Raw genomic sequence first — 26519 nt, forward strand, 5'->3', positions numbered from 1 at the left:
AGTCAGAGATGTTTACCAGGTCAGAGGCGACAGACAATAGACGCCAAGCTCTAGAAAAAGCCCCATGTGTACAGTCACTAACCGCGGCTGCGGTTGCACAACGCACAAAACGTAAGCACATGGTGGTGTTTCCTTAAAATCATGGTCCTGTGGCTGAATGAGTTGGAAAGATGAGCATTCATCCACAACACATGTATGCAGGGATGAAACGGCTTGTGCGTCGGATCGGAGTTAGATTGTTAGCAGATGAGGGTGAAAACATGCTAGAGATACATGGAAGCCTGAAGAAAAACAGAAGAGTCATTTCCAAAAGGGATGTTGCCAATGAGGAATCTAAACACTGGAAGTAACAAAGGCCTAAATCCTTTGGACATCCGGCATTTTGGAAATGAACCCTTCGCGTTCATCAATCCTCAATCAATGAGAGGGTCGCCTCACAGCAGGTTCTTACTGCAACGGCTGTGTGCGTTCAGGACCGACTGCAGGGGGGGGGGGAGAGGCAAACAACCCGCTGATCACGCTGTCCTCTACATAGTCTCGAGGGACTTGGTCCAAGGAGCAATATGTTATTGATGCATCCCTTTTCACTTTTTCCCCCCATGTGAATTCGTATGTTGAACGATACTCGGCGGACTTCAATTGAACTACAGTCCGTCGGTAGGTTTGATTCGCTATACACATTTTTGGGATGAAAAGAGAAAAGGCGACGCAAAAGAAGAAAAGAGAGGAAGTGGAGGGAGAATATGTTACATAAGTCTCTTTCACAGTGACTCATTTTTTCCTCTTAATTTGCTTTTTCAAGAAAAGCGTGACAATGGAAATATTGCATGGGCTTGTTATTCAAAAATAAGATTTGCACACACCTGCTTTGCGTTGGATTTGCACACTTCTAATTTCGCATGACATTTTCTTTTAAAGGGTTGTGAAAACAGAATGTCCTTAATCTCAGTATGTTTCCAAAACGTAACTCTGACCAGTCAAAAACTGCTGCTTTTCACCCTAAATATTGAAGTTTTGTTTAACACACATTCTGTCAACTCTGGCTGGTGATTAGAAGTGAGCTGTCAGTTCTCTTGTCGCCCCACGACCTGACTGAAGGAGAAGGGCCCGCCCTATTCAAAACACCCGCAAGGGTCATTAACCGCAGCATGTTGGTCTCCAGCGCCGCTCTGCACCTTCACTTTGCCGCAGGGCTCGCTCTCGCCATCCACACCACAAGACAGCCATGGCGCACACCTCCTTCCGCTTCCTGCTCCTGCTGAGCTTGTCCGCAACTTTTGCCAAGTACGTCTACATCAATGACAAAAAGCACTGGGCCCAGGCTCAGGGGTACTGCCGGGAGCATCACACGGACCTGGCGCCCATCAGCGGCGAGTACGACTTGACGCGTCTCAAACGGATCACCCACGACAGCGACAAGCCAATCTGGATAGGACTCGTAAGGGACTCCACGCACCCAATGAATTGGACCTGGTCAGGAGGAGGGGGGGTGTCCACATTTTTCTGGGAAGAGGGTCAGCCCAATAACCGTCTGAATGAGAACGAAAACTACGGCCTCATTATTAAGTACAAGTGGCACGATGATACCGATGTGGAAATTCCCTTCTTCTGCTACAGCGTGTTGGTGGTGAGCGAGATGAAGTCCTGGGAGGAGGCGCTGGAGCACTGCAGGAAGGACCACTCGGACCTCGCCAGCGTGGCGTCGGCCACGGAGACAATGCTCATGCGGGCGGAGCTGGGTAAGGTGCAGCACACGGCGCGGGTGTGGATCGGCCTGCGTTTCATGGCCGGAGACTGGCTGTGGGTGGACGGGCAGCCGCCGAGTTACGAGGCCTGGGGACTCGGGGGGAGGCCCGAGTGTCCCGCAGTCAGGCAGGAGTGCGGGGCCCTCCGGGTCACTAACGACGGGCTGGGGCCGGATGATGGAAAGTGGGAGGCTTTTGATTGTGAGGAGAAACTCCATTTTATCTGTTACTGAGGGACTCGTCACTGTAGCACTTTGGGGATTTGCTTTCAAATGTAAAGTGCAGTACAAACAAAATCTATTATTATTATTATTATAGTTCATTTGTTTTATGGGCTCTCACAGGTACATGATATTTACTTAGCTTGAAGCAGATGGGTTCCTTCTCCTCTTTGTTGTGATCATGTGTTTTGGGGGTTGTATTCCAATGCCTTTGTTTCTATTCTATTTCTATTCAAATATTGGCAGACGATATTATGGTTGAAATATAATATTTAATTGAATAAAAATTAAAATGTTTTTTTCTGTTTGTTGATCTCAATTTGTAATTCTCTCCCTTCTTTCTTTTCATGCTTAAATAATTGAGTGCATTCATTCAAAATAAGACAAAAGTGAATTTGGGTCAAAGGTCGGCATTCAGAAGGTTGGGGAGAGCTCTCTGTCTGCAGGCGGGGGGGAACCTACACATGTTGAAGTAAGGGGTCTGTGGCGACACTGGGAAGCTGGGGGTCGGGGGGGAATTCGAATTCTCACCGCCGCCTCCAAAGGCGGGAATGTTGTCAAACCCGTCCGCCTCGTCGTCCTCAAACGCCTCCCGGTAGCTGTGCATGAGACCCTGGAAGAGGCGAAGGCAGCTCATGGCAACGTTTGGTCAGGAAGGAGGAACTGTATTCTGTTCGGTTTTCACAAAACAACATGCTGACCTCTCTGGGTCGTCCTCCCGGGTTGAGGGACAGATTGTGGGCGAAGTCCGACGAATCCGCCATCGCCGTGTTATCGTGGCTGCTCTGGTACTGTCCCTCGCTGGTGGTCCGACGTCGACCCGTCTCCTGCGTCACTTCTGGGGTCATTCCTCTGGACCGAACCCCTGCGAAAAAACAAAAGGTGTTTGGAATAGGCTTTTAAAATTGCTTCTATATAGCTTCTTCTATAATGACATGTTACATGTTTGGGAGAAATTTAATAGAGAGAGAAAGGGAGATAGAATATCAAGAAGTGAGAGGATGAAAGGTGACCTTAAAAGAATGTGAATAAATGGTTGGGGTGCAGAGAAAGATTCTACCAATGCCGGGAAAAATGAACCAAACCCAGAAAATAAAAGCGAGGGGAAGTGGACAAACCAGAGAAGGAAAAGGAGCGATGGCGGTCAGATTGTTGCGATGTCATGCTTTCACTGATGCCCCGAATACGAGCGTTGTACTCTGGCTCCCAGGGGAGGGAGGTCAGGGAGGGTGGATGGGGAGCAGGAGGTGGAAGAGGAAGGTGGAGGAGGAAGGTGAGGGAGGTGCAGTGGTGGAAGCAAGTGGTGGGAAGGGTAGTCCATACAGGAGAGAGATGGATTGAACAGAAAAGGAGAAGAAATATCAGAACAGAAATGGATCTAATGAAAGTGAAGAGAAGACAAAAAGAAATCTGTCAAATGAAGTGAAGCATTGTCCAAATAATGGATTTTCATACGGTTGATGATTATTTCATGTTTCAAATTGTCCACTGGGTGGCGCCTGGGAGCATCCGAATGCTTTCCCATGAATGTAAATATGGATGCGGACAATGCATGGAAGCTGGATCCTCTGAAGGCTCGGCTATTCTTACTCCCATCCCAACGCCACTCTCAACAGCTCTGCTTCACTTCAGCTGAAGATCTAATTTTATGACTACGGGTCATTCCTGCGATGACAAATCGGTAACAGAACCTGCTGAAAGCTGCACCGCTGGTGTGTGAGACTAAAAGTGCCTGTAGCTGACGTTGACACTGAATACCGCACGGTGTCCAATGGAGTCGGCTGTGTCATCATCTTAGGAGGCTCACATTTTACCCAGAACACACGGATGCATTTAAAATATAGCTATAAGGGTATTGAATTGAAGGCCTTTAGAAGATTATATTTCATTTCCATTAAGTTCCATTAGTGGCAAGAGAATAAACTTGAACTGAGACTATATGTACACAACGCCTGCAACCTGCTCCTCATCCAACTGATCCCAGGCAATAACTCTGAGCCTTACCGGCGATGCGGTGAGCCACCAGGCCCTCCAAGTTAAGCGTCTCCTCCTCTGCCTCCTGTTCTCTGGGCAGGGATGAAGAAGACATGTCTTTTGGCTGTGGGGTGAGTGCCTGGATAGGAGAGGAAGAGGCACTGTAGCCTGGATACGGAGATGAGCCCTGCGGCTCCGGGGAGGTGGAAACCCGGCCTCCCGGGTAAGAGTTCCCAGGCTTCGCTGGTACCTGCTGGTTGAAATAAGGGGAGGGCTCTGTCGGGTGATGGGGGGCTGCTTGTCGCGTGTGCTGGAAGGGCTCTGGGGTTTGCGTTGGGGTGATGTTTTGGTGTTGGTAGCCGGCGTTGGACCTCTGGGGAGAATAGACCGGGGACTCCGTGAGGGGGCTCTGGTCGTGCACCGGTCTCCCAGCCGACCACGGCGCCTGATGGAAAGAGCCGGTGTTGCTGTGGCCGTGGATGGCAGAGTCTGCTTGGTAGGAAGGTCTTGCAAGGGTCTGCGAGAAGGGCGCCTGGGACAAACCGAGGCTGTCCTCGCCGGGGGGCGCACTGTGCGACTTGGACATGTGGGAGTTGATTGGGTCTAGGTCGAGCATGAGCATGTTGAGCGCCTCGATGGACTGCTCAATGTCCCGCTGCGAGGCGGAGGTGGGGAAGTGGGGCAGGCTGTGGGTTGACTGAAGGGGAGGGCCAAAGGGATCATCTGGGAGGCTATATTGGTGCCAGGTGTTGAGACCTCTTTGAACAGCCTCGCGGCTACTGGTGCTCCTCTCTGGGGCCCTGGGCATCAGTTTAGGGTTGGCCTCGGGGCTGCCCGCTGGCGGATTCCCATACGACTGTGGATGGTAAATCCCCCCTCCGTTCTGGTAGTTGTTGTATCCCCCCTGTGGCGATGCGGAGTCCACAGACCTGTCTTGCATCGCCGTGGGCGCTTGTACTCCGTGGACGGGCATCTTGCTCAACTTTTCCCCAGTAACGCCTCTCTCAAGGTAGGGTCCGTCGTTCTGCCTGCCGGCGGCCGTCTGCGGTTGGTAGTAGAGGTCAGCAGGGGTCGCCTGGCCCTCAAGGGATGAGAGCGTGCCCAAGCTGTCCACGCTGTTGCCCTCTTGGCTATTCGGCAGCTCGTCGTCTAGAATTTCGGTCTCGCGCTCCTCTGACGAAGGGGCGGCGACCAGCCTGGTGTGGCCCCCGTTGACGTGCACCTGTGCCGGGACCAGGTGTCGGACACCTCCTCCCGGACTGGTGGACAGGTATGCTTGCCGTTGGTGGGTTGGCGCTTCGAGGCCACTGAGAAGCTGTTGGAGCTCTCTTTTGTCCTGCGGGCTGAGCGCCGGGTGGGCCGCTGTCGGGTTGCTGTGGTTCACGCCGCCGTGCGCGGACTGGCTGTGCTCGTCAGTGCGATCGGTCTTGACGGACGCAGTGGAGTTGCCCGAGTCGCTGCTCACGGAGAGGGTGTGGTCGACGGCGGGGAGGGAGGCGTGGCCTGTCACAGGGAGGGTTCGGTCAGCGGTTTGGAGGGGGTGACTCGGCTGCTGTGGCGGGTTTTCGGCGTTGGTCAAGGAGTTTTCATGGACTGGGAGGCCGTTGACGGTGACAACTCCCTCCAGGGAGTCTTTCTTGCGGACCCGGGCATAAAGGCTTCCATCAAGGGGACCCTGGGTGTGAACAACATCTGAAATAGATGGAAAGAGACATGTAGTAAAATCATTTTAGTTGCAAGCAGTTCCCAACACCGGTGAGTAGAAAGCTTTTTGAGAGGATTCGAATCATCTCGTCTTCGTGGTGAAATCCAGTAAAACAGCCCTTCCAGCTCTATTAAAGGCCAATTGGCTGCGCTAAAGCCCCTGTGACGTGGCGTCAGTGCAGGCCCACATGGTGTGACGTGAGCCTGGTCGGCTGCTGTCCAACACACGGAAACAGCTGGTTTGTTTGAGGCAAAGAGCTGAAGGGGGGTGGGATGGGGGGGGGGGGGGGTCTTTAAGTCTTCTGGCAGCTGAATCATGCTGGCAAAGTCAGACTGACATGTTGCCCAATCAAATCATCCACCGAATTGGTTTCCAGGACAAAAGGAATTTGTTATTGCTCCTTCTCTGCGACGTCAAATAAAAAATTGTGCATGGAAGTAAAAAATATGAAACATAAAATCACATTTTGTTTACAATAACAGAAGCATCAATAGTATATTATATAACTTATTTGAAAGTTCCTTTTGTGTATGTGATTCCAAATTGAGCGACCCCCCCCCTCCCCCGGGGACAGATGGTGAATCACACGGACCGCAGCTATTTTAAAACCCACGTCAACAACAACTCACGGTAGCAACAAGAAGGAGAAGCCAGGCGAGGAAGTTGTAAACAGTTTGGTCCTGTGGTTTTTTTAATGATGTTACAAGGATCAACATAATAAACTACTAAACTGTGAGGTTTAGTGTTACATTTTCTTTTAGTTTTAATTTGTGAGGAAAGTTATATTTCTTTCTTGTCCACACTCCCAGCTTAAATTGAAAATATCCTGGACAGCTGATAAATTTAATATATTAAGTGACTTTTATTTTTAAATGCTTCAACGCATAATTTCGTCCCTACATTACAGAATCAAATTTAGAAACAATTTGCTTACCTGTAATTTAGGTAAAACCTCAGAAAACACTCAAGCAAGTTCAAAATATTTCCTCTTCTTCCGCCAATTATACTGCGATCACAGAGCTACATTTGAGTCCCTCCTTAGCCTCTCAGTCACTGAACTCAAGCAGCTTCTTGTCTTATACTCCCTGCCCCCCCCCCACTTGATTCTTGTCTTCTCATCCCCCAAAATGTGGGAGGAGGGGCCACCAACCACCAAAGCTGCCGAAAGGGGTGAGCTGTGACCATCCGTGGTTGTTCCCCGGCAGCGAGGGGGGGGGGGGGGGGCTCTACGTAAAGCCACGTAGTTTCACCCCCCCGCCGTCTGTCTGCCTGGTGATGTCATCAGAGGGGATCCCCTCACTCAGGGTCATTCCCTGTCCTTTCGGTTTTTGCAGAAGAAGCTTTCACTGCAGGCCTTTTAAAGAAACTATGATGTAATATTCAGATATTTCAAGCATTTAAATATATATTAATATTCAGTATTTTAAGGGAACTGTATTTTCAATTTGCACCATGCTGTCTTTGCCCTCTCTCCTTCTCTCTCACCTCTAACAGAACAGCCAATGACCTTGATCTCCTTCATAAAAAAAAGCATAATTTAGTGTTCTGTGGACAACTCAAGTCCACCAGGGAGACTTTTTCCAGCGGTTGGTTGACCCCGCCAAGAGGTCAAATCAAGTCAACCAAATCGAATAAAATAACCATTACACATATTACGCATTAAAATGATTTTCAAATTCTTTGACCAATCAGTCACAATAATTGTTATTTTATGGGAAATACATTTGCCTTCATATCTAGTATCTCCTATCTGCCGTACCAATAAGTGGCCAACTTAAACACCTTAAACACCTATCTTCTCTCGGAGAAGAGACCTGCCACTTGGGCGTGATACTCTTCACTAAGTAAAGAAGGGAAGTGCCAAGAAGCGCTGGGCGTGACAGGAACTGAAACTAAACTAAACAGGAGTTGCAAGGTCACAACCTTTACATTTCCCCACATTCTCATGGCAGGTGCGTAGTCGGGAGAAACTCCGACCAGGTAAGCGGGACTGGAGTTCCTCTGCAAAGGAGGATTGTGTAAAATAATCCAGGTATGAACAAAGGAAGATATAATGTGACCCGGCGTCATCTTCAGAGTAGATCACAAAGCTTTCTTCTGGTGTCAGAAGCTGCAGGAGAACCCCAGATCAGATGAGTCACCGAGGCTCGGCCAACGCAAATAGCTGACAGCTTGTGTGTAACATGCCATTCTGTCTGCTTCAAAGGACAAAGCCACGATTCCCACTACTCACTCATCAGTGTGTATATATATAGTGCTGAGAAGGGAAACTTGAGTTGAAACAACATTTAGCATTTACACTGTCTCTTTTCATCAATTCAACACGATCGCCCCGTCCTCGCTCTCTGCTGCAGAAATGCGCTCGCACATACGCACGCACGCACACACACACACACACACACACACACACACACACACACACACACACACACACACACACACACACACACACACACACACACACACACACTTACACCTGTCCTTTCTCTGTATTCTCTCGTGCGACAGGTGCTCTCACAGACACACACTGTATTCTCTTAAGTGTTCTCCTGAGTGTCTGAGGGCCACGTTTGCAGCCTTTGAGGCCATTTAAACATCTGCGGCTAATGGTTTACTATAAATAGACAATGTGCAACATCCACTGTTATTGCTGTATGAAATGCACCAGCTGGAATGTTGTACACATAGTTAGTTCTTTAGAGATGAACAGGTCAGGGTGATTGAGGCAGCACATTTGTCAACACACCCATAAAGCAATGACAAGGTGGCTGGTTGGCGCTGGACATTGCAACCGAATGTGCTCCATGGACACATATAGCCTTCACACTTGGTTCATAACCCTTGGTTTGTTTAGCATCTATCATTCCCTTCATTTAAGAAAAGCACAAATTGCAGGGTTAAAATCTTGGTTCGGTTCTTCCTTGAAACAGAATCAGAACTGTCTTTTATTTGAAAGTTTAACCAATTGCATCTACTCGCAATTCATTTTAGCGTTTTATCTACACTTAACTCATCCCAGTGGTTGTACTTCCCTTAGGGGTTCCTCAGGGCTGTGTCCTCGGACCACTTCTGGTTCCATTCATATTAATGTATTCTGTGCATGTGACTTCTCAATTACTGTCCTCTATTTCAACACAAATACATCTGGTTGGAACGGCAATTGTTCGTGGAACGTAAAAAGTTCCTGAATCTAAAACAGCTAATTCCTGAAATGACAAATAACCACCACTCAATATTTTAAAAGGTTTCTGTGCAGATTTTTGAATTCTGTTTCTATCTAGTTGAGAAGTCTTCAGGGCCAATAGAAACTTAAAGACGAGCTTAACTTTTTTTTTAAAAGTCCGACATCCGATTTAAAAAAATGCAGACACAAGTCTAACATTTACACATGGTCCCATGGTCGGTCTCTCACCCAATTAGGAAAGAGGTCTGCAATCATAGCTTCATCGCACATGGTGTGAGATTTCATGTCCGTTTACAAGTGCATGCTTCCGCATAGAGACACATCTACAATGAGAGCTATTTAGAGTGGAAGGGGACCTGTGCTAGAAGGTTTATTTGCAGTTCTGGGAATCTTTATGGGTTCAGAGGAAACTGTGATAACAGTAAAACTAGGCAATTGGGGAAAGAGAAGCACCCCGCTTGAAAGAGGACTGGGGGGACAAGGAGGAAAAGAACCAAAGTGCATCAAAGAGAAACAACAACAATGAAGGAGCGGCATGTGGGCCGTGCAGTTATTCATAGCTGACAATATTTCCATGAACAAACAATAATACCCATCTAAACTGTTATTGAGTGGATATGTGATTATATTCTTCTCTGACTTGACTGACTCCACTTTTTTTTAAACTCAATTAACTGTGAAATGGTCTACAGTTTTAGTATGAGACTAAAGAGCTTAAGATGGACATTTCACCGAAGCTACCTTTTGAAGATCTGCAATGTACCTTTTCAGACTCTGCGTACAATTATAACCCCCTGACGTGCAGAGGCAGGCATGTTCATGCACACACATACACACGCGGTGTTGTTAGAGACCCATCGGGTTTCTCTCAGCAGGATGTGACATTCACCGTCACCGTGACGACGGCTAGTCTGCATGCCAGCTGCGGGTGGCTGGGTTTGATTGACAGCAGACTGAATGTCTGAAGGATCTGTGGTGTGTGTGTGAGAGATACACACCTCTATACAGCCATTTGAACTGATTCGAGGACAATTCTCCTGTTTGCAGTGTCGAAACCTGCTCAGTTACTAATTTCTTCCAAACTCCGGAGCAAAAAGAATTTTACATTTTACAGGTATTAATAAACAACTACGATAGCTACCCCCTATCCAGGGTGAATGTGACATTCCATCAGTCAAATGGGTGTCATGGTCAGTGTGTCAGTGACTGGCACATGGAAAATCGTGGCAGATTGATATTTTCCATGCGTGTCTCTTATCTGTCATCGAGTGTCCAGCTGTCTCAGTTTAAGGTAAGGTGACTGCATTCGTGTCTGCCTCCACGATTGCTTTCAGGATGATGTCATCCGTCCTCCTGTCTGTCATCGGAGTCATAAAAAGAAATACATCTGACTGAACTCCACGTGTGATTAATGTTGACTCTTTGCACTCTGCGAGAGAGGAAATGTCAGGTGAAGCTGATTGGGAAATTCAGTTGGGATTATTTAAAGAAACCTGAATGAGTAATAAGTGCATTTTAATGTGAAAATCTTGCAACAAATGTGAGGAAGAAAAAGAGAAAAGATAGACCACATTCAACCTCAAGGATACACATAATTTTCTTTGTTTGTAAGAACATTGCACCTTTAAACCATTCTGCTCCCATTTGGTACTCTCGAAAAGGACCAAGTCAGCTTTTCTGCATATGATCAAGAAAATGATAACAAAGCTATAAAAGGAGCACCAACAGGATCCCGTCGGGGGCCTCCGTGCGTCTGGCTTCCTCCTGACTGGCGGGCTGGTTCTCTGTGCATCTGTCTGTCCATCTGTCTTTCACTCGTGAGGATCAGTATCTCTCATAAAAGTGCATCTGCCCGCCGCCTTCACCTCTGCCTCTTCTCAGAGCGCCGTGCGTTAAACGCGGAGACAGAAAGCTGAACAGAAAGCTCCTGGCTGGAAGCAGAGCCATACGGGGACATCTAGACAGACAGCAGGAGAATGGAAGCATTAAGAGATGAGGGCTGGGCTCAGCAGGGTTTCCAGGGCTGGGATTTGAACCTCACCGTGCTGTCAGCAAGAGGTCTAACCAGAAGCTTTATGTGCTCATTAAATACACACCGAGGGCTTTTGAAATGCCTGAGTGCTCTCCATTTCTGCAGAATTTTGAAGGCCACTTTTAGTGTTCAAAGCTCTTCTAAAGTCCCGAGGTAAAGATAAACAGTCTCGAAAATGAGTTTGTGGAAAAGTTGTGAGCGAGTGTTTACTGCGTTAAAGGGCTGGACGATCTGAGCTTATGTGTAGAGCACATGTTTTGACTTCCACTTGAATTCCTCATTATTCAGTTGTTAGAATCAGAAAACCTGAACCCTTTATCTAGCGTTCTCCTCACCCGGGAATCACGCTCTACAAGCTGTGAGCGCCTGAGCTTTCGTATCCCACTTCAAGCTCTCTGGAGCTTCCATGAAGTTAGCGGCCGAGGTCCCCTAATAGTTTCGGTACACCCAAATTGTGGCCTGCTCATGAAACGTTCTGCACACAAATTGCTCTCTCCATGACTCATTTCATACCATATGGGTGCCAAACACACAGGATGTAGTGTTGACATGGCAACACAATAAACAGACAAACTCATGTCCGTCCAATCATTTTTTCAATCAGGTTTTGTGAAGATTTACATTTGAGTGTAAACGCTTATTTACATTTAACTGTTTGCCGAAACAACCGACTTTGCAAGGAATTTGTTCATTTGGAATTTGCTTCATGTTTAAAGTAGTAATGTGTTTTGAAATGGAGAAAGTTCCTCAAACCTTAGAGCTACTCACCAATCGATGCTCTTCAGCCGATCACCGTCTCTCTCTGCGAATTTACTTCATTCCTTTATCTCCTCTTTCTTCTTCATCCAGAGTCCAGCAACATAGAAAAAATAAACTTTCCTCGCTTTGAAATTTTGGGTGGCTCAAGTCTGGCCTCCTCCGCTTGCTTTGCCTCTCTGAGTAAGGTTCTCTATCTCTGTCTCTATCCAGCTATTCCAGACATGTTTCAGGGCTCGGCCCCAGCCAAATATGGGAGGAGGGCATTAAACAAGGAAGGCGGCCTGTGCCTTCTCACCGGGCGCGATGCCCTACTGTACACCACACACACACACACACACACACACACACGCTGCTCCTCCTGCGAGGAGACATACTCCAGTCAGGACAGGCCACCGCTTGGGCCGGCGAGCAGCCGCAACGCCACCGCGGTCACGCAGGCTAATCTTCGTGCAGCATCTTCAGCACATCGAGCGGATCTTTCGTACGCTTCTAATTTGTCCTAAAAGTCATGCACCAAAAAGGAGAATCGCCAGCGTTTGACCTTCCGGGTCGACAGCTGGCAAACACCCCCCGCGTGGCTCTTAATAGAGCAAAGGCAAGCCGATGAACTGCACACACTCTTAACATGCCGCAGGAAGAAAAATACAAGGAGTCACAGGTTCAAAAAGTACTGCGTTACCCAAACAGCTGGGCTAGAAACTTTAAACCCGATCAACAACACCGAGTCCTCCGAAGTGGATTCTTCCACTTCCTGTTACTCTCGTACCAACGAGCACGTCTGGATCCCCCCCCCAACGGCACCTGAAGAGTGGTTGAAGTTACCTCAGATGTCGTCCCATTCACTGATTCCTCTCAGCGTGACTGAATGGGCGCGAGAGGACGGAGCGCTTCAGATTCAGATTCCCGATGGGAAGGCTGCCAGTGGATGGAGGTGGGTTTGGGCACTCAGTAGTTGGTGGTGTCTCAGGTTACAAACCACCCCCCTGAGAAGTGGACAGCCACCGGCGGGGCGACTGACGCCCCCCTATTTCTGCAGGGGCTATTTAAAAGACTAGATGACAGGACAGGGTATTGCGGGGGGGCGGGGTTTGCAGGCCTTAGAGAGGAGAGGCAGGAGCCGAAAGAGGGATGGATCTTCTCTTCAATAGAATGCAGAGGGTATCAAAGCCATGAGGTGTTTTCATCTTTGATGAATCCAAATTAAATAAAAAGAGAAGATCCAGCAATTTTAGAAAGTTCATATTTCATTGTTTCATATTTCTTGACGTTGTCATGGTGACGTGACATGTGGCAGGGAAATTCCATCCCATTCATATTTACACAATCTAAAGCCCTCACGGACTCTCACCTACAGACCGTTGACCAGGCGACGCAAGATTAGTCCCTGAGGGGTCAGGGGTCAGGGTTCGTATGTGCGTGTGTGCGTTTGTGTGTGTCCTCACCGTCCGCGGTGTCCTCACAGCGCTGGCTGAAGCTCTCGTACGAGTCCCAGCGGATCAGAGGGTCCTGGGTGTTGTAGTCCACGGAGACGCTCGGCCCGTTCTCCAGGTGGCCCAGGCCTAGGGAACACATGGCATGATGGGTAACGCTAAATGACTAAAAATGACCAAAAAAGTGCAACTATCTATAATTATCAGGAATAAGTTGTTGCCAGAAGAGGAATTGTTTCAATTGAGACATATGTTGTTGAGTCACAGTATGAAAATCTGAATCAACATTGTCGGGAACGTAGGATTACCTTTGATTTTTTCTGGTGCATATGAGAAAACAAACTCCACCTTCCCGTACTCCGGGAACCTTTCGTCTGTATGGAAACACACAGCATGAAAATGTTCATCCACTTGTAGGACAATAGGCTTGTATCACTGTTCTGTGATGGGTAACACTTTCTCCTTGTGATCACAAAAACACATTGAGAGATTTTGAAGAAAAAAATAAGAATGTCACACCCACCCGTAGAGCCGTTACCTTTGAAGGTATCGTCCAGCTCGCTCTTTCCAAACACCACCCCGAGGTCGTGGATGGCGCAGGTGTGGAACTGCACCCTGAACATAACATCCCTGGTGGAGTTCCTGTACCTCTTGTGGTAACACTTCAACTGAGGGGGCGTGAGAAGGAAAACATCAGCACGTGAATGGATGGGTCGTGTGCGTCAGCGTCGGAGTGAAATCTCACCAGGATGTCTCCCTTCAGAAGCAGGCCGGGCTCAATGGTGATGCAGATACTCGTGTTGCTGTCTCCTTGCACATTGCTGTAATAAAAACCAAAAATAACGTGTTCAAATCCGATTCTCCTGCTGCGCTCTGCCCTGGACTTCAACCCCCCCCCCACTGAAGTTGAAGTTTTCTTACTATATTCCTGACGTGTAGACTGGTTGCATCGCCTGGTAGATCTTCAGGAACGGACGGCAGCCTGTGAAGGGGATTTAAAATCAGATTGAAACTTTCCAGGAGGACCAGGGGTCTCTGTCCATGGGTTCGGGCAGAGAGGAGGAGCTCACCTCCTTTGGACTCAAAGTTGGGTATGCCGTGCATGATGACGTGGTGCAGGAACAGAGGCTTGTTGTTGATTTTGATGTGTCCGGAAAGAAGGCCGTTGAAGTACCTCACGTACCTGAAAACCAAGGAGAGGAGGCGAGTTCAACACCAGGCATCAAGGGCTGCGATCCAAGCGGATTGAACCTCCGACGGATCGACCCTCAAAGGGGCGTCCGTTGAGTTAGCGTGGTCGGGTTGTTAATGATGATGGCGATGATGGTACCTGGCGCAACCTTGACCGCAGGCGCCCCCCCCTACCCGTTCCCCTTTGCTCTGCTGTCAGCATCCAGGTGGTTTAGCCTCTCTGATGTTCAATTAGACGGAGCGGGGGCGCTGCGAGAGGAGGCAGGGGGTCCGCGGTGTCGTGTGAGACTTAATCGTGTACCGTGTTTCATCAATTAATTATCCTTTATCAAAAGGCTTCGCACGAACACTTTGAAACTGGACAAGCACATGAATTAAAAAAGACTTCAGACAGCACTAATACATATTTCATTCAGACTACTGGTTATTCTTGCTTTTGTTGCTGTTTGATCTTTGCAAAGAAATAGTTCATATTGCATCTACCGTTACTTTTAGTGTTTTATACTTACTTGTTTTGAGCAATTTAACCAAGTAAATGGAGAAGAGAAACCATGAAAGAACTCTCCAGCTCACCCAGCAGGGGCTCAGTTTCAACACTTTTAATCCAAACTTGTTACAAGCCGCTATAGCAGCAGCAGCAGGAGCTCCTAATCTTGATGTTAATGTCACACATTCCAGACCACAATCCTCGCACGCCCCAGGGGCAGAGATAATTATATCCCAAGCAGGAAATAGCAGCGGGTCAGAGGGCAAGCCGATAGACCTGTTGGAGAACGGCTGGCTGCCTGGTTCACAAGCTGAAATGAAGTGGTGTTAAGTCCCTTGCTGTTTCCTGTGTCTTCTCATTTATTTCCTGCAACCTTTGTCCTGCTCATCTTTTCCAGCACGGGCTCAGATCGGCTTTCCTCCGCAGGCGAAGCAGAGAGACGGTGAGGGGTCAAGCCCCCAAAGCAGTTAATTGCCTATTAATGGAGAAGGGGCAGGTAATGCGGTGGAAGCGGATTCATGAGTAAAATGAGGACGTCTCAGAAGATACAACCCCTAGAGGGGGCTGCATTCAAAGTAACACATTTTTCCAATTGTTTTAAACCACTCACGATTGGCTCAGATTTGGAATTTGCACACTAATCATGAGAAGCCAACCATCTCAGAACACTTGATGCTAAAAGTGGAGAAGAAATAGAGGAGAATGTGTTCCGACACGCTCAGAAGACAGGAATGAACTGCCAGCGAGCCCTGAGGCCTCCCCAGAGACGCCAAAGGAATCCCTCAGACAGGAGGATAGACGGGCTCCTCTTCACTCACAATTATCCCCATTAGAACTAAACTGGAGATGAACCAAAGAGATACATTTCCTCTGTGAAAGCAGATTTTTCTGCTGTGACATAAGCTGCAAGGCGTTTGAGAAGAAGGGGGCGAGATGCCGCGGCAATGGTCAGACTCATAAATGCTTGCGTTAGGCAAACAGGAAGTGAGCAAACGACGGACCTTATCTGCGACGGCTGGGCCGCAGGAAGTGCCTTGTCCTCGTAGAAGCGCCGCATGGAGAACCTGTCCAACGCCTGGTCAGCGCTGTAACGCACACATTCAGACACACGCTGTTAGGTAAGCTGCACAAGGGTGAAACTTTGAGAAATCTGATGGCCTTAAACATGTAGAAAGCAGCTTTAAACCCTCACGGCTCCCTCCCAACCATCAACATCTGTTCACATTAAAGAACCATGAAATGTTCTACGTCTCACAGAGTCAGAACCTCCCGTGTTTGGCAATAACAATCACATCGGCGGTAACAGCCAGCAACGATGCTGTGAGGAAGTCTGTCTACACACGTTGAGGTCGTTAGATACCTTGCGGATATGTTGCTGTAGTGCATGTAAGCGGCCACCGCCACTCCCGTCCGACCTCGGTTCCCCTGTGACACACAAACGGAGACCAAAGGACTCACTCACGCGAATCCAATCGGGTTTCGTACATACCTTTTTTGAAATAACGGATCCCACGGAACCGGAGGAAACACGTGTCTGTCACGGTCTGAACCTTGTGCGGCGTTCCTCCCTGCTTTACCTTGTTGTGCAGCACCACCACGTTCCGTGGGTCCCCATTGAGCCACGTGTCGATGGCCTTGCACATGCTGCAGATCTTGTCGAGCGCCGGCGCATGGTTGTCTGGCCAGCCGAACTCCACCACCTGAGGGCGGGGGACCGAAAGAAGGGGGTTCACGATCCTCAGTCCTCGGGTTCTATTTGGTTTGATTCCTCTTTAAGTAAGATCAACATTTGTAAATGGTGAAGATGACTGAGTTGCTTCCTACCTTGGGGTTTAAAGTTGATAAGTCACTCCTCCACTCGCTCAGGTTGAGGATCTGAAATCGGAGAGAGGACATATTTAAGTTGGTTGTGGTTTGCCCCTCGAAGAAATCACACAACGGTGGGCCGCTCAAAACGCTCCTCACCAGATAGTGCTCGCCATGTTTGGACCGCAGCATCGTTGCCACCTCCTTGAGGCTGGTGGTGTAGCTGCGTTCCTCGGCGCCGGCGGGGAAACACACAGAGATGATCCTCTCTGTGATGTAGACCAGGTCCACCTCATGGCTCTCCTCCATGGCCACACTCTGATTCCTGGAGGGGCAGAGGGAGCGAAGAGAATGATGGCTGAAAAATGACTTTGGACTCATTAGCACAGCTGCTGGCGAGGCGATTTCTCCTCGAGTCCACTTGATTAAACGCAAGCGCCGGCGGATCAAGCTTGTGTTTCTTGGAGGGGAAGAAGGTTCACAGTCCTGCACTGATTGTTGATAAACGCCATCTGTCTGAATGGCCAAACAGTGATCAGGTTTATTGCCACTGCGCGACGTTACAGTCACCTGCACCTGCGTTACAATTAATGCGTTACAATTAACGCAGGTGGAAGGGGAATGAAGAAGAAATTTCAGGATCAAAATGTTTTTTCTACTGACGGGACAAATAAGATGCTGCACTTTCTGGTTGATCTCATAATTCATTCTTTTTCACTCAGTACAACAAATCATGAAAACAAAGCTGTGTCCTACCCCGGCTGCTTTGGCCTTATTTCCACACTCTTGCAGGACCTTGTAGATCCCTGCAGGGTGCACACAAACACACAGACACACAAAATGTAGAGGGGGTGGGGGGGGGGAGAAAGACGTTAATAAGCAATAGGGATTACAATGCGACATAATCTATATGGGGAAAGTCAGAAGAAGAAGAGGACAACAAGGACTCCCATCGTGACTCAGCACTTGATTATCCAGTGGTGCTTTTGGTGTTGTTCTGTGACAGGGCTGCAGGGGGAGACTGTTTCTAAATGCGCCGTTCTGTTGCGGAACCGCTGCACAACACAGAGCCAGAGCCGGCTCCCCCCTCCCAGCGCCTGAGAGTCGGCTGCACATCGAGGAGATGAAGCCATCCGAGAAGAGACGACGACAGCGGGATTTGCCTTTGACCCTCGTCAGGGTTAGAGGCCGGAGAAGGGCCTGTAATCATGGTTGAACGCACGGGCCAGAGTCCCCCCCCCCCCCCCCTCCGCCAGAGGGAGCCAATTCCCCCCCCCCCGGAATCGGGAGGCGTTATTCTGGGGGATTTGACAGGAAGCAGATGCTAGGCGGGCCGCGGACGCTGAATGAAACAGCCTGTTTTTGCACGGTGGGCTTCGGGGGTGTTGCGCCGGGACGTTCCACATCACTGGAACAATCTGTTTGTCTTGTAGCAACACGGGGTGCGTGAACGCCTTGTGAAAGTCAATGGAGCATGTAGGGAACTCTGTGTCCATTTAAGGGCTGCTTCTCCTCGCCAAAAAATAAACATTTCCTTTTGATAAGATGTGGTGACAATAAGATATGCAGAATAATACCATCCATAATTGTTAGAAAAAATGCATCATTCCTTTGCATTTGGGACTTCCTGTGTGGGATTATCTCCGACCGACCCCCCTCACCCCTTTTTCCCAACGCCCTGTGCATGTGTGGATGTACGGCGTGTTGGTGCATCTCTGCTGCTCACGTCTCGAGACTCGAGAATCCTGAGACTTTAAAACTTTAAAAAATGTATTAGGCTCATCTTAATATTTTCTGCTCATCAGCTGGTTTAAGCTCTTGGGAAAGTGGAGTTTTTAATGATGTTAATTCTGAGAAGTATGAAGGCAGAAAATGTGGTTTTTTAATTAATCCATCCAGTATGTTTGGTATTTCCACTTAACCATGAGATGAAAGTGATTTGATGTGACAGGTTGAAATGAGGATATGCTTTGATTTGAGGTGGCAGCCACAACATGTGGATGCAAAACCCACAGTTTCAGCTGAGGATGCAACAAACGAGTATTTACCCCCAAACAGTCCTTATCCTTATCAAAATGTTTGGGACACAAGGAACACAGCATCAGCTTCCTGTTAGTGGTAGATGCTTAGACACAAACATTGTGCATTAATCTCCATGCAGACAGCTGCACACGGACCGATCTGTGTTTATAATCGCGCTCTGAGTCACCCAGGCAAACTCTAAGCTAAACATGCACTCCGACGCAAACCCCGACTCACTGCACAGAGAACAGAAGTAACGCTACGTCGGCGCTACTTTGATCTTCTGCACAAATGTTGCTTCTGGATGCACAGAAAGGCAAATAAAGATGACAAGTCTCTTATGACCTGAAAACATTGGGAACAAGCTAACAATTTATTTTGGCCTTTGTGACCAGGCCGGCTTGAGGGACATGTTTTCTCACTGATTCTCGTTTTACTCCTTTCGGAAACAAACCTAAACCCTTCATGGTTTAGCGATGTCAGGCTAAACATGCAGGCCTCGTCTCGGGCCGGGCCTTGGCAGCCATTTTTCTGGCAGAGATGAGACACAGTTTGCAGCGAACTGGCAGCAACAGATGTCATGGTGGCTTTTCCCATTCTGTAAAGTATGTACCAAATATGTCTTTATACTGGCACCGGACAAAGTCATTGACCTCAGGTCACCTGGTCACGGGGGTAATCATGGACTTTTTTGTGTCTCGGAAACTTTGCCAGTTGGGAATTTGAATCAACATCACTGTGTTTAAGAAAAAGTTCTTGACCATTAATATTAAGTCCAATTCTTAGTGACGGGTCCCTTTGCTGTGGAGCTGATCAGGTGGTTGTAATGTATTGCATGCTGCTGCCACCTTCTGCCCTGTGCAGGAACAGGTGGAACCATTTTTAGTCACAATTCCTTTAAAATATATCAATTGAATATACTGAAGCACAAAAAAAAAGTCTATAATTGTTCCAGTGCCAAACTCCAGATCCCCAGTGCACACGAGGGTTGTTATTCCAGCTCTTTGCTGTATAACAATGGCGGCCTTTATGAGTGAGGAGCATTGTCACTAGTAAGGAAGAGGTGTTACTCACCGGTGTATCTACATGCTTTAATGGCAGCTGAGGAGTGGGAGGCTGGAGAGAAAAGCCAGAGAGAGTCAGTGGGTTAGTCATTGTTTCTCTCACACCAGGAAGAAACAACATGGTGAGAGAGAGAGAGAGAGAGAGAGAGAGGGAGGGAGGGAGGGAGGGAGAGAGAGAGAGAGAGAGAGAGGCCAGAGACACAATCCTCAATCATAAAAAATTTAAATAAAAAAATAATATATAATGCTGAAATTTACCTCAAATGTCAATGTCAGAACGAAGCTATTCATCTAATTATTTATCACATAAGCAGCTTATATGTTCAGCAGTGATCCACATTTAACTATGATGATGTGTGGATTATTGTTGCATGTGTTTCTTTTCTTTTTGGTGCTCTGATAACAACGATTTGTCATGGCAACACTTAAATTAAAAAAAATCCCAACTGGACTAAGATGATTTTTATGTTGCTCTAGACCCTTTTTTTAATATAGAACAATAGACCCAAACTTATTCTAGGGAACATTTCAGGTAATTGTTTTGAATTTTTTATCCTCAATTTTATTCTCACTTTATGATGACAACTGCTGCATCTCATTGGAGCATGGCCCAAATCAAGAGTTAACAAAAACCCTGGAACCAATACAAAAGTAATCTGGTTCATAAGTGGCAGAGAGAGGCAGAGATGCAGAAGCAGAGACAGTATGAGGGAAGTGGATAGAAAATATGTACACACACACACACACACACACACACACACACACACACAGTGAGCTTGACAGTGATCCATGTGTTAAGGAAAATCTCTCAACTGAGTTTAGTGCAGCGTCTCGGGCTGATTTGAGCTCTATAAACAAAGCTGGCGACTGTTTAACAAGCTGCTGCATTCGCTTAAAGCGCCCGGCGTCCAGAGTAAATAAGTGAAAAGTCGTCACCGCTGCTCGGAATGTTCCTAATTTCCTAATTTGGTGGTGAATCTTGGCCACTTTTTAATCGACTGCGCTGAGGAGGAATCAGGAGGAGGATCGAGTTGCTTTCCCCGCTGGTTTTCTGATCACGACCCGCAGAGTTTGCAGAGTTCTCAGGTCAAACAACTCAAGCCTCAGCAAATCACATTTTGTCTTCTAAAGGAGTCACAACTACAGGAACGGAGGGCAATCGGTTTCCGCTCCATTTGATCGGATGATCCACCGCGCCCCAAAGAAACCCAACATTGTGGCACTGGAGAGAACGCGGATGTCATCGGGGGGGATTCAAGGATGTGATGAATGTCATTGGACATTCCCATCATCGTCATCATCATCGTCATCATCATCGTCCTCATCATCATCATCATCATCATCCTCGTCGCCTCGCCAGCTGACAACTGCACGCTGAGGGTTAAAGGGAGGAAGCGCTCGTTTGTTGTAGCCCGTGACCTTTGACCTTCAGCAGCAGCCTCCCAGTGCTGCCTTTGTGCTCCGGGGGGGGAGGGCGGGTTGTTGCACGGTGAGGTCAAGAAGATCCATAAAAGACGGTCCCGTCGGTGCACATAATTCACGCTCAGACTGCACAAACGCACACAAATGCGCCCACACACACACACGCACAACACGCTTTGCACTCACCGGATCAGTGTTGGTCGTTAGCTGACATGATGTGGTGACCTGTCAACACAGAAACAGAGTAATTGTGAGTCAAAAATAGTGTTAAAGTCAGATTAAGAAAAGGGAATAATAAAAAAAACATAAATAGCAACAACAACAAATGTGTTTATTTTCGTAGCAACAGGGCATGAGAGACATCGCTGAGTGTTTCCTCCCGAGTATTCCCTGAACTGCCCTCCCCAGCACAGAAATAACCTCTGTTTCTCTGTGTGGGAGCCGTTCCAGCGCAGACCTCGTGGGGGAGAGGGAGGGCATCCTGTGAAAGTCAGACAAACAACGCGAGCCTACGCAGCATCGATGCCTCCCCACATGGTCCCCCCCCCCCCCTCTGAGCAGAGACTCCTGAGCCCAGCGAGGAGAGGAGGGCCCGGTACCCCGGCGCCGACATCTCCTAGCAACAGTGTCACGTGTCTCCTAATTATACAATCGCCTCAAAATTAGAGCGGGTATTGATTTCCTGATGTCGCAATGCCACACGCAGCACCTCCAAATAGAGGTGTGGAAAGCATTCACATTCATTACTCAAGTAGAACTATACTAGGTTTTGAAAATACTTTTGTAGAAGTGGAAGTATCAACTCAAGCTTTTTACTTAAGTAAAAGTATAAAAGTCCTAGTTTTAAAACTACTTAAAGTAAAAAAGTAAAAGTATTGAAAGGAAAAAAAATGTCTATTAAGAACAAACAGTCCGTTACAACACGATGGGAAGGTGCCTTCAGGTCACGTGACCTGCCGGATGATGGAAACATGGAAACATGGCGACAGAGGGACACACGTACCGACCCGCATGCTGTATGACTTAAACAAAGAAAAAAAACATGTTCCAGTGACGGCTAAATGACACGAGTCAGAGGACACACACGTTGTTCCCATTGGTCAGACTACAGTGTCTCTCCATGGTTTACTACTTCTAGGGGGGGGTTAGAAGTTAGAAAAAACATGTAGGGCCGACCCATGGTCATGAAGACTCATTTAACGTTACATGGACTTTGCATGAGGAGGAGGAGGCGGCTTCATGTCGCTAAATACCACCTGAGATCAACTTGTACCGATCTGCCTCCTGAAAAAGATCCTTCACCACTTTACGCACCCAGCGTCACTCTGATTTGCGTCATGTGATGAACCAATAAGGTGTCTGGATGGTAAATGTTTACACTTCTCATCCAACCACAATCAAATCCACGCAATCCCGACGGCGCGATTTATCCGGGTAGTTTTTTTGTGTGTTTTTGAACGCTGACAAGCCGGAAAACGAGGCGATTTTTTAAATGTAAGAAGAAGATATTTAAAATCTAAGGATAGAAGTAAAAAGTCGTCTGAAAAATAAATACTCAAGTAAAGTATAGATACCCAAAATTTCTACTTAAGTAGAGTAACGAAGTATTTGTACTTCGTTACTTGACACCTCTGCCTCTAAATAGTGGGCCGGCTTTGGAACGCGGCGCCTGCGGGGGTCCGTGAGGGGGCAAGTGCGGCTCCCAATAGTCTGCAACTACGGATCGCCATGCACAAACGGCGACTTCCATCAGATGGTGTTTACTCCGGTGTGCACAGACAAACATGCAACGGGGGGGGGGGGGCAAGTGGACGGATGTTTCTACGGGCGGAGGCCCGCGGAGGCGGGAAGGAAGCCGCCGTGATTAGTTTGCTCCGGGAAAAACAAAAGACGCTATCTTCAGGCCTATCAGAATACAGCCGTGGGATAACATCTCGGCACAGTGAGCCGATGCTGGGGGGGGGGGGGGGGGGGTTCACCAGGCTACGAAATGTCTGCCCGTTCGCTAATGCTACCGAGCTGCTGACACGCTGCGATCTGATCTGGACCCTGGGAACAGGACATTTTCACCGGCGTGAAAGCCTTTGTGCGCAGAAGAGAATTAAGATTTAACCAAATGAGAGGACGGGTTAATGTGCCCGGAGTCAGTTGGACCTTGTCCTCGTGTGTGCTTGATTCCCCCGGGTCAATTAAGTGAATGAGTCACTAACTGCTGCCTCAGGCGACGCTTCCAATGACGAGGACGTGATCGTAAGAAAAGAGATTTGTTGAGAATAAAAAACACCTACAGCTGAAATGCCAAACAGCTGACAGGAGGCGCCGTGGCGTGCGCCTGCGAATGCCCCAATCATTACCCCCCCCCCTCCCGGTATTGATCTAAAAGGTCAGAATGACTTCAGCTCGCAGCCTCATCAATGCCGGTGTGTTTCTCTGGGAGCACATCCGTGCACGTTAAAAAGGGCCGAACATTGTTATCACATCGCGTTCTTAGTAAGGCGGAGACGAGAGCGGCCAGCAGGCTTCGCAATCTCACATTCCTTCAAACACGCGTCAAACTTGAGGTCTTCCCCGCATCGCCATGCAACCAGGCAACTCGGACTCCATCCACGTGTGGCGGTTGCAGCGGCAGGCCAGACATCACATGTTTTTTACCAGCTCAAAGGGCTCTTCAGCCCCTGAACGTGCATCCGTAAAAACAATCTACTGCAGTTTGCAAGGACATAAAGGGACAGACCCCTGTGTCTCTGGTAGTTTTCCACTTTTATCTATCTAGCTGGTGATATGCCTCTTTCTTTTTAGCTCCTGAGGAAGTTCCACCAATCGCTTCCCAGCAGTGACCAGCCGACCACAAAAGAAAACTCCCCGGCACACAGAGAAACAGAGTCAAAGTGGATTTAGGCCTCTAAAAATCACATCAAGTCACGAGGGGCGTCTGGGAAGCCACTGAACTAGAACAAGGAGTCAAGGGAGCGACCCGGGGGAGCTAAACCCCCCCCCCCCCCCTCCTCCCCCTCCCTCGCCTCCCCATTGAACGCATGGATCAGCGCGAGCCTTTAATGGCTCCAGAAAAAAAAAGTGCTGCTCAAGTGGCCGAGTGGGTTTCGTGGGAGTCGGGTCCAGCGGAGCGATGAGTGAACGTGCAGCAGCTCAAGCACACCTCGAGCAGGCTGGAACAAGCTCCCCCAGAGAACCCAGGAGGAGCCAGACCTTCATAATGTAAAGTGGCTGAGTATCATCGTTCCCTTTTGATTCTCATGAGTCGTATTTTCCTGGAGATGTCGTATTTTCCTGAAGATGTAGGCCCTCGGACTGAACAATCCCGCCGGTCTTGAACTTGGTCCGCTTCAGCCCCACACTGATGGGAGAAGCCATGTCTCCCACTGTGCATGAATCATCTCATTGGCTCCCCATAAGAGAGCCCGCCATTGGTCCAACCGCAACCTCGGAATTCCTCGAGCACTCCTCCTGCCCACACAAGAGCCGCTGATGGCAGTTTGCCTGAGAAAGTAAATTCTTCCCTTTCCAAACGGGGGCCGAATAAGGACTGCGGCTCCAACGGCCCCTTCGGAGGGATTATTACTAGGGATACTTCGGCCGGGTTTCTGTTGAACTTGGAAGCCTAATAAAACCCTCCGGGCGCTGTGATGGTGAAGCGCCCCTTCTCCCGCTTGGACACAATGTGGAGTGTGTAACACGGTGGGGTGGGGGGGGGGGCGGCATGTCGCTGGCAGCGTCTCTGGATGTCGTTAGTGGCTGTCTAAAAAGACTTGAGTAAATATAAGTAAAATATGTGTCTTGTTTTAAAGCATGGGAATATTTCCCTACTGAAGTGCTATCTTTCATTTTTGGTCGTCAACACTAAACATGTCATCTAGTCAAGCTATTCGGTGCATCTTTAAATCTCTAAACATTTGTGAAACATGCTTCTTAGCCTGCGCTGCTGCGTCAAGGTCCTTTTGCACCCTAACCAGAAGGAAAGGGGCTGTTGTACAGACATGAAGTCTATATAGTTGTCTAAACGTCGTGAATGAACACTAGGAGAGGATTCATTTTTCACAGAACAGAGAATAAAATCACTGCCACATGGTTAACACAGCGTAAACAGCGGCCCGTCGAGAACGAGCATTTTCCTCTTCACTAAATGGTTCAGACAAAACACACCACAACACGTAGGAGGTCATTTGCAAGGAGAAGCATCACAGTGGACTGCCAGGGAAGCCGGATCGGTTCCCTCAAAGGCCCGCCGCCGGCATCGCTTCGCCTCCAAGCCGACATGCCGATGTCGGGTCTGAGGCCCGAAGGAGCTTCATCAAGTGGAGGAGGCCAGAGACCGCTGGGGGAAGCAGAGGATTGGTCACGGTCGAGCCGCGGCGCGGAGAGCGGCGAGCGGGCCTCCGGCTTGGCCGCGCCTCGCCTCGTACGGTTAGAGTCACGAAAAAGCAGCCCATTTAAACGGTGATGAACATCAGATGTGCAATCGCGGCTCACTCTGGACACAGGTTGTAAACCTCCAAGTGGGAATTGCCTCGGAGCATATCAGAACTGCTAGGTCATTTTACGCCGTGGGAGAGGTAACAACAGTTTAAAAAGTGTGTCTCCCCCCCCCCCCCCGCAGGAAATTAGTTTGCAATGAAAACCTGTGCGAATGTGTAACGGAGCAAAGGAGGTGCTTTGCACGTTTTCATGGTGACGCCGGACAGCGCTGATGGTCGGGTTCCTGGTTAATCAGTGCTGGCCGCTGGGGAGGCCTTCTCTCATCACACCCCCACGCGGCGAGAGACACGCCGATAGAATAAAGGCTGTGCAGAACAACGCAGGCCGACCACGACGCGAGATGCTCACAAGGCTTTGTTGGACGTCCCTTTGCTGCAATGACGTCAGTGAAATCATATCTCCCGACACTGGAGACATGCTTTTCGTCTCACCTTTTCCAGCCTGTCACTTAATGACAGCAATAAGTTAGTGGGCAGGCTGAGCGTCTGCTAACTCAGCCCTGGCCTCTGGTGTGTTAAATGCCATCCTCGCTGGTCACTGCTGCTTTGGTTACACAGACTTTGGAGCTGACGTAGCTGCCGGATGTTGCCGTTCTCGCGGTCAAACCAGCCAAACTTTCTGTTTGCGCGCTTTTCTCGTAAAAGGCGACAGTTGAATGTCTTGAAATCCAATCCAAAGAGACAAATACAAAGTGTGACATGGCAAAGCACAAACACGCAAGAGGGATTTTCTGGCCATCGAAGGTCCTCTCGAGATGATATTCCTGCAATTCATGACAAGTTTTTTCTCAACAGGCTGCCAAGGCTTCACTTCTCGATGTGTCAAAAGATGAACCGGCCTGAGGGAAGCTGAACTGTCGTTAAGGGACGGGAGAGAAAACTGTCTGGAGGAAAATAAATCTACAGAGAAAGCCGCCGCTGTATCGGCATCACTCTTCAAGAGCATCTTTATGTTACGAGACACCAGGGAGACATGACTTTGAC

General features: G+C 48.5%; 1 protein-coding gene across 9 annotated transcripts in view; it reads right to left on the reverse strand.

The window, feature by feature from the left end:
• The window catches only part of tns1a (tensin 1a), a 49882-nt gene that overhangs the window by 6566 nt on the left and 16797 nt on the right, over window positions 1-26519 (reverse strand). For 3 of the 9 annotated variants that reach the window (XM_037474683.2, XM_037474668.2, XM_062561497.1), the window contains 18 exons: window positions 21229-21267; window positions 19631-19672; window positions 17291-17340; window positions 16694-16859; window positions 16553-16603; window positions 16306-16428; window positions 16089-16153; window positions 15730-15813; window positions 14121-14233; window positions 13972-14032; window positions 13796-13871; window positions 13574-13718; window positions 13359-13424; window positions 13063-13179; window positions 3971-5632; window positions 3085-3165; window positions 2668-2831; window positions 2429-2579 (listed from right to left, as the gene is read on the reverse strand). In XM_037474683.2, the coding sequence (XP_037330580.2) occupies window positions 2429-2579; window positions 2668-2831; window positions 3085-3165; window positions 3971-5632; window positions 13063-13179; window positions 13359-13424; window positions 13574-13718; window positions 13796-13871; window positions 13972-14032; window positions 14121-14233; window positions 15730-15813; window positions 16089-16153; window positions 16306-16428; window positions 16553-16603; window positions 16694-16843 (3109 nt within the window). In that variant the 5' untranslated portion in view covers window positions 16844-16859; window positions 17291-17340; window positions 19631-19672; window positions 21229-21267. Of the gene's footprint in view, window positions 1-2428; window positions 2580-2667; window positions 2832-3084; window positions 3166-3970; window positions 5633-13062; window positions 13180-13358; window positions 13425-13573; window positions 13719-13795; window positions 13872-13971; window positions 14033-14120; window positions 14234-15729; window positions 15814-16088; window positions 16154-16305; window positions 16429-16552; window positions 16604-16693; window positions 16860-17290; window positions 17341-19630; window positions 19673-21228; window positions 21268-26519 lie in introns of those variants that run through there. The other 6 variants (XM_062561496.1, XM_062561494.1, XM_037474674.2 and 3 more) reach the window with 5 other exon arrangements.

Source organism: Pungitius pungitius, chromosome 3, assembly GCF_949316345.1.
Source record: "Pungitius pungitius chromosome 3, fPunPun2.1, whole genome shotgun sequence".
NCBI classification, from domain to species: Eukaryota; Metazoa; Chordata; class Actinopteri; order Perciformes; family Gasterosteidae; genus Pungitius; species Pungitius pungitius.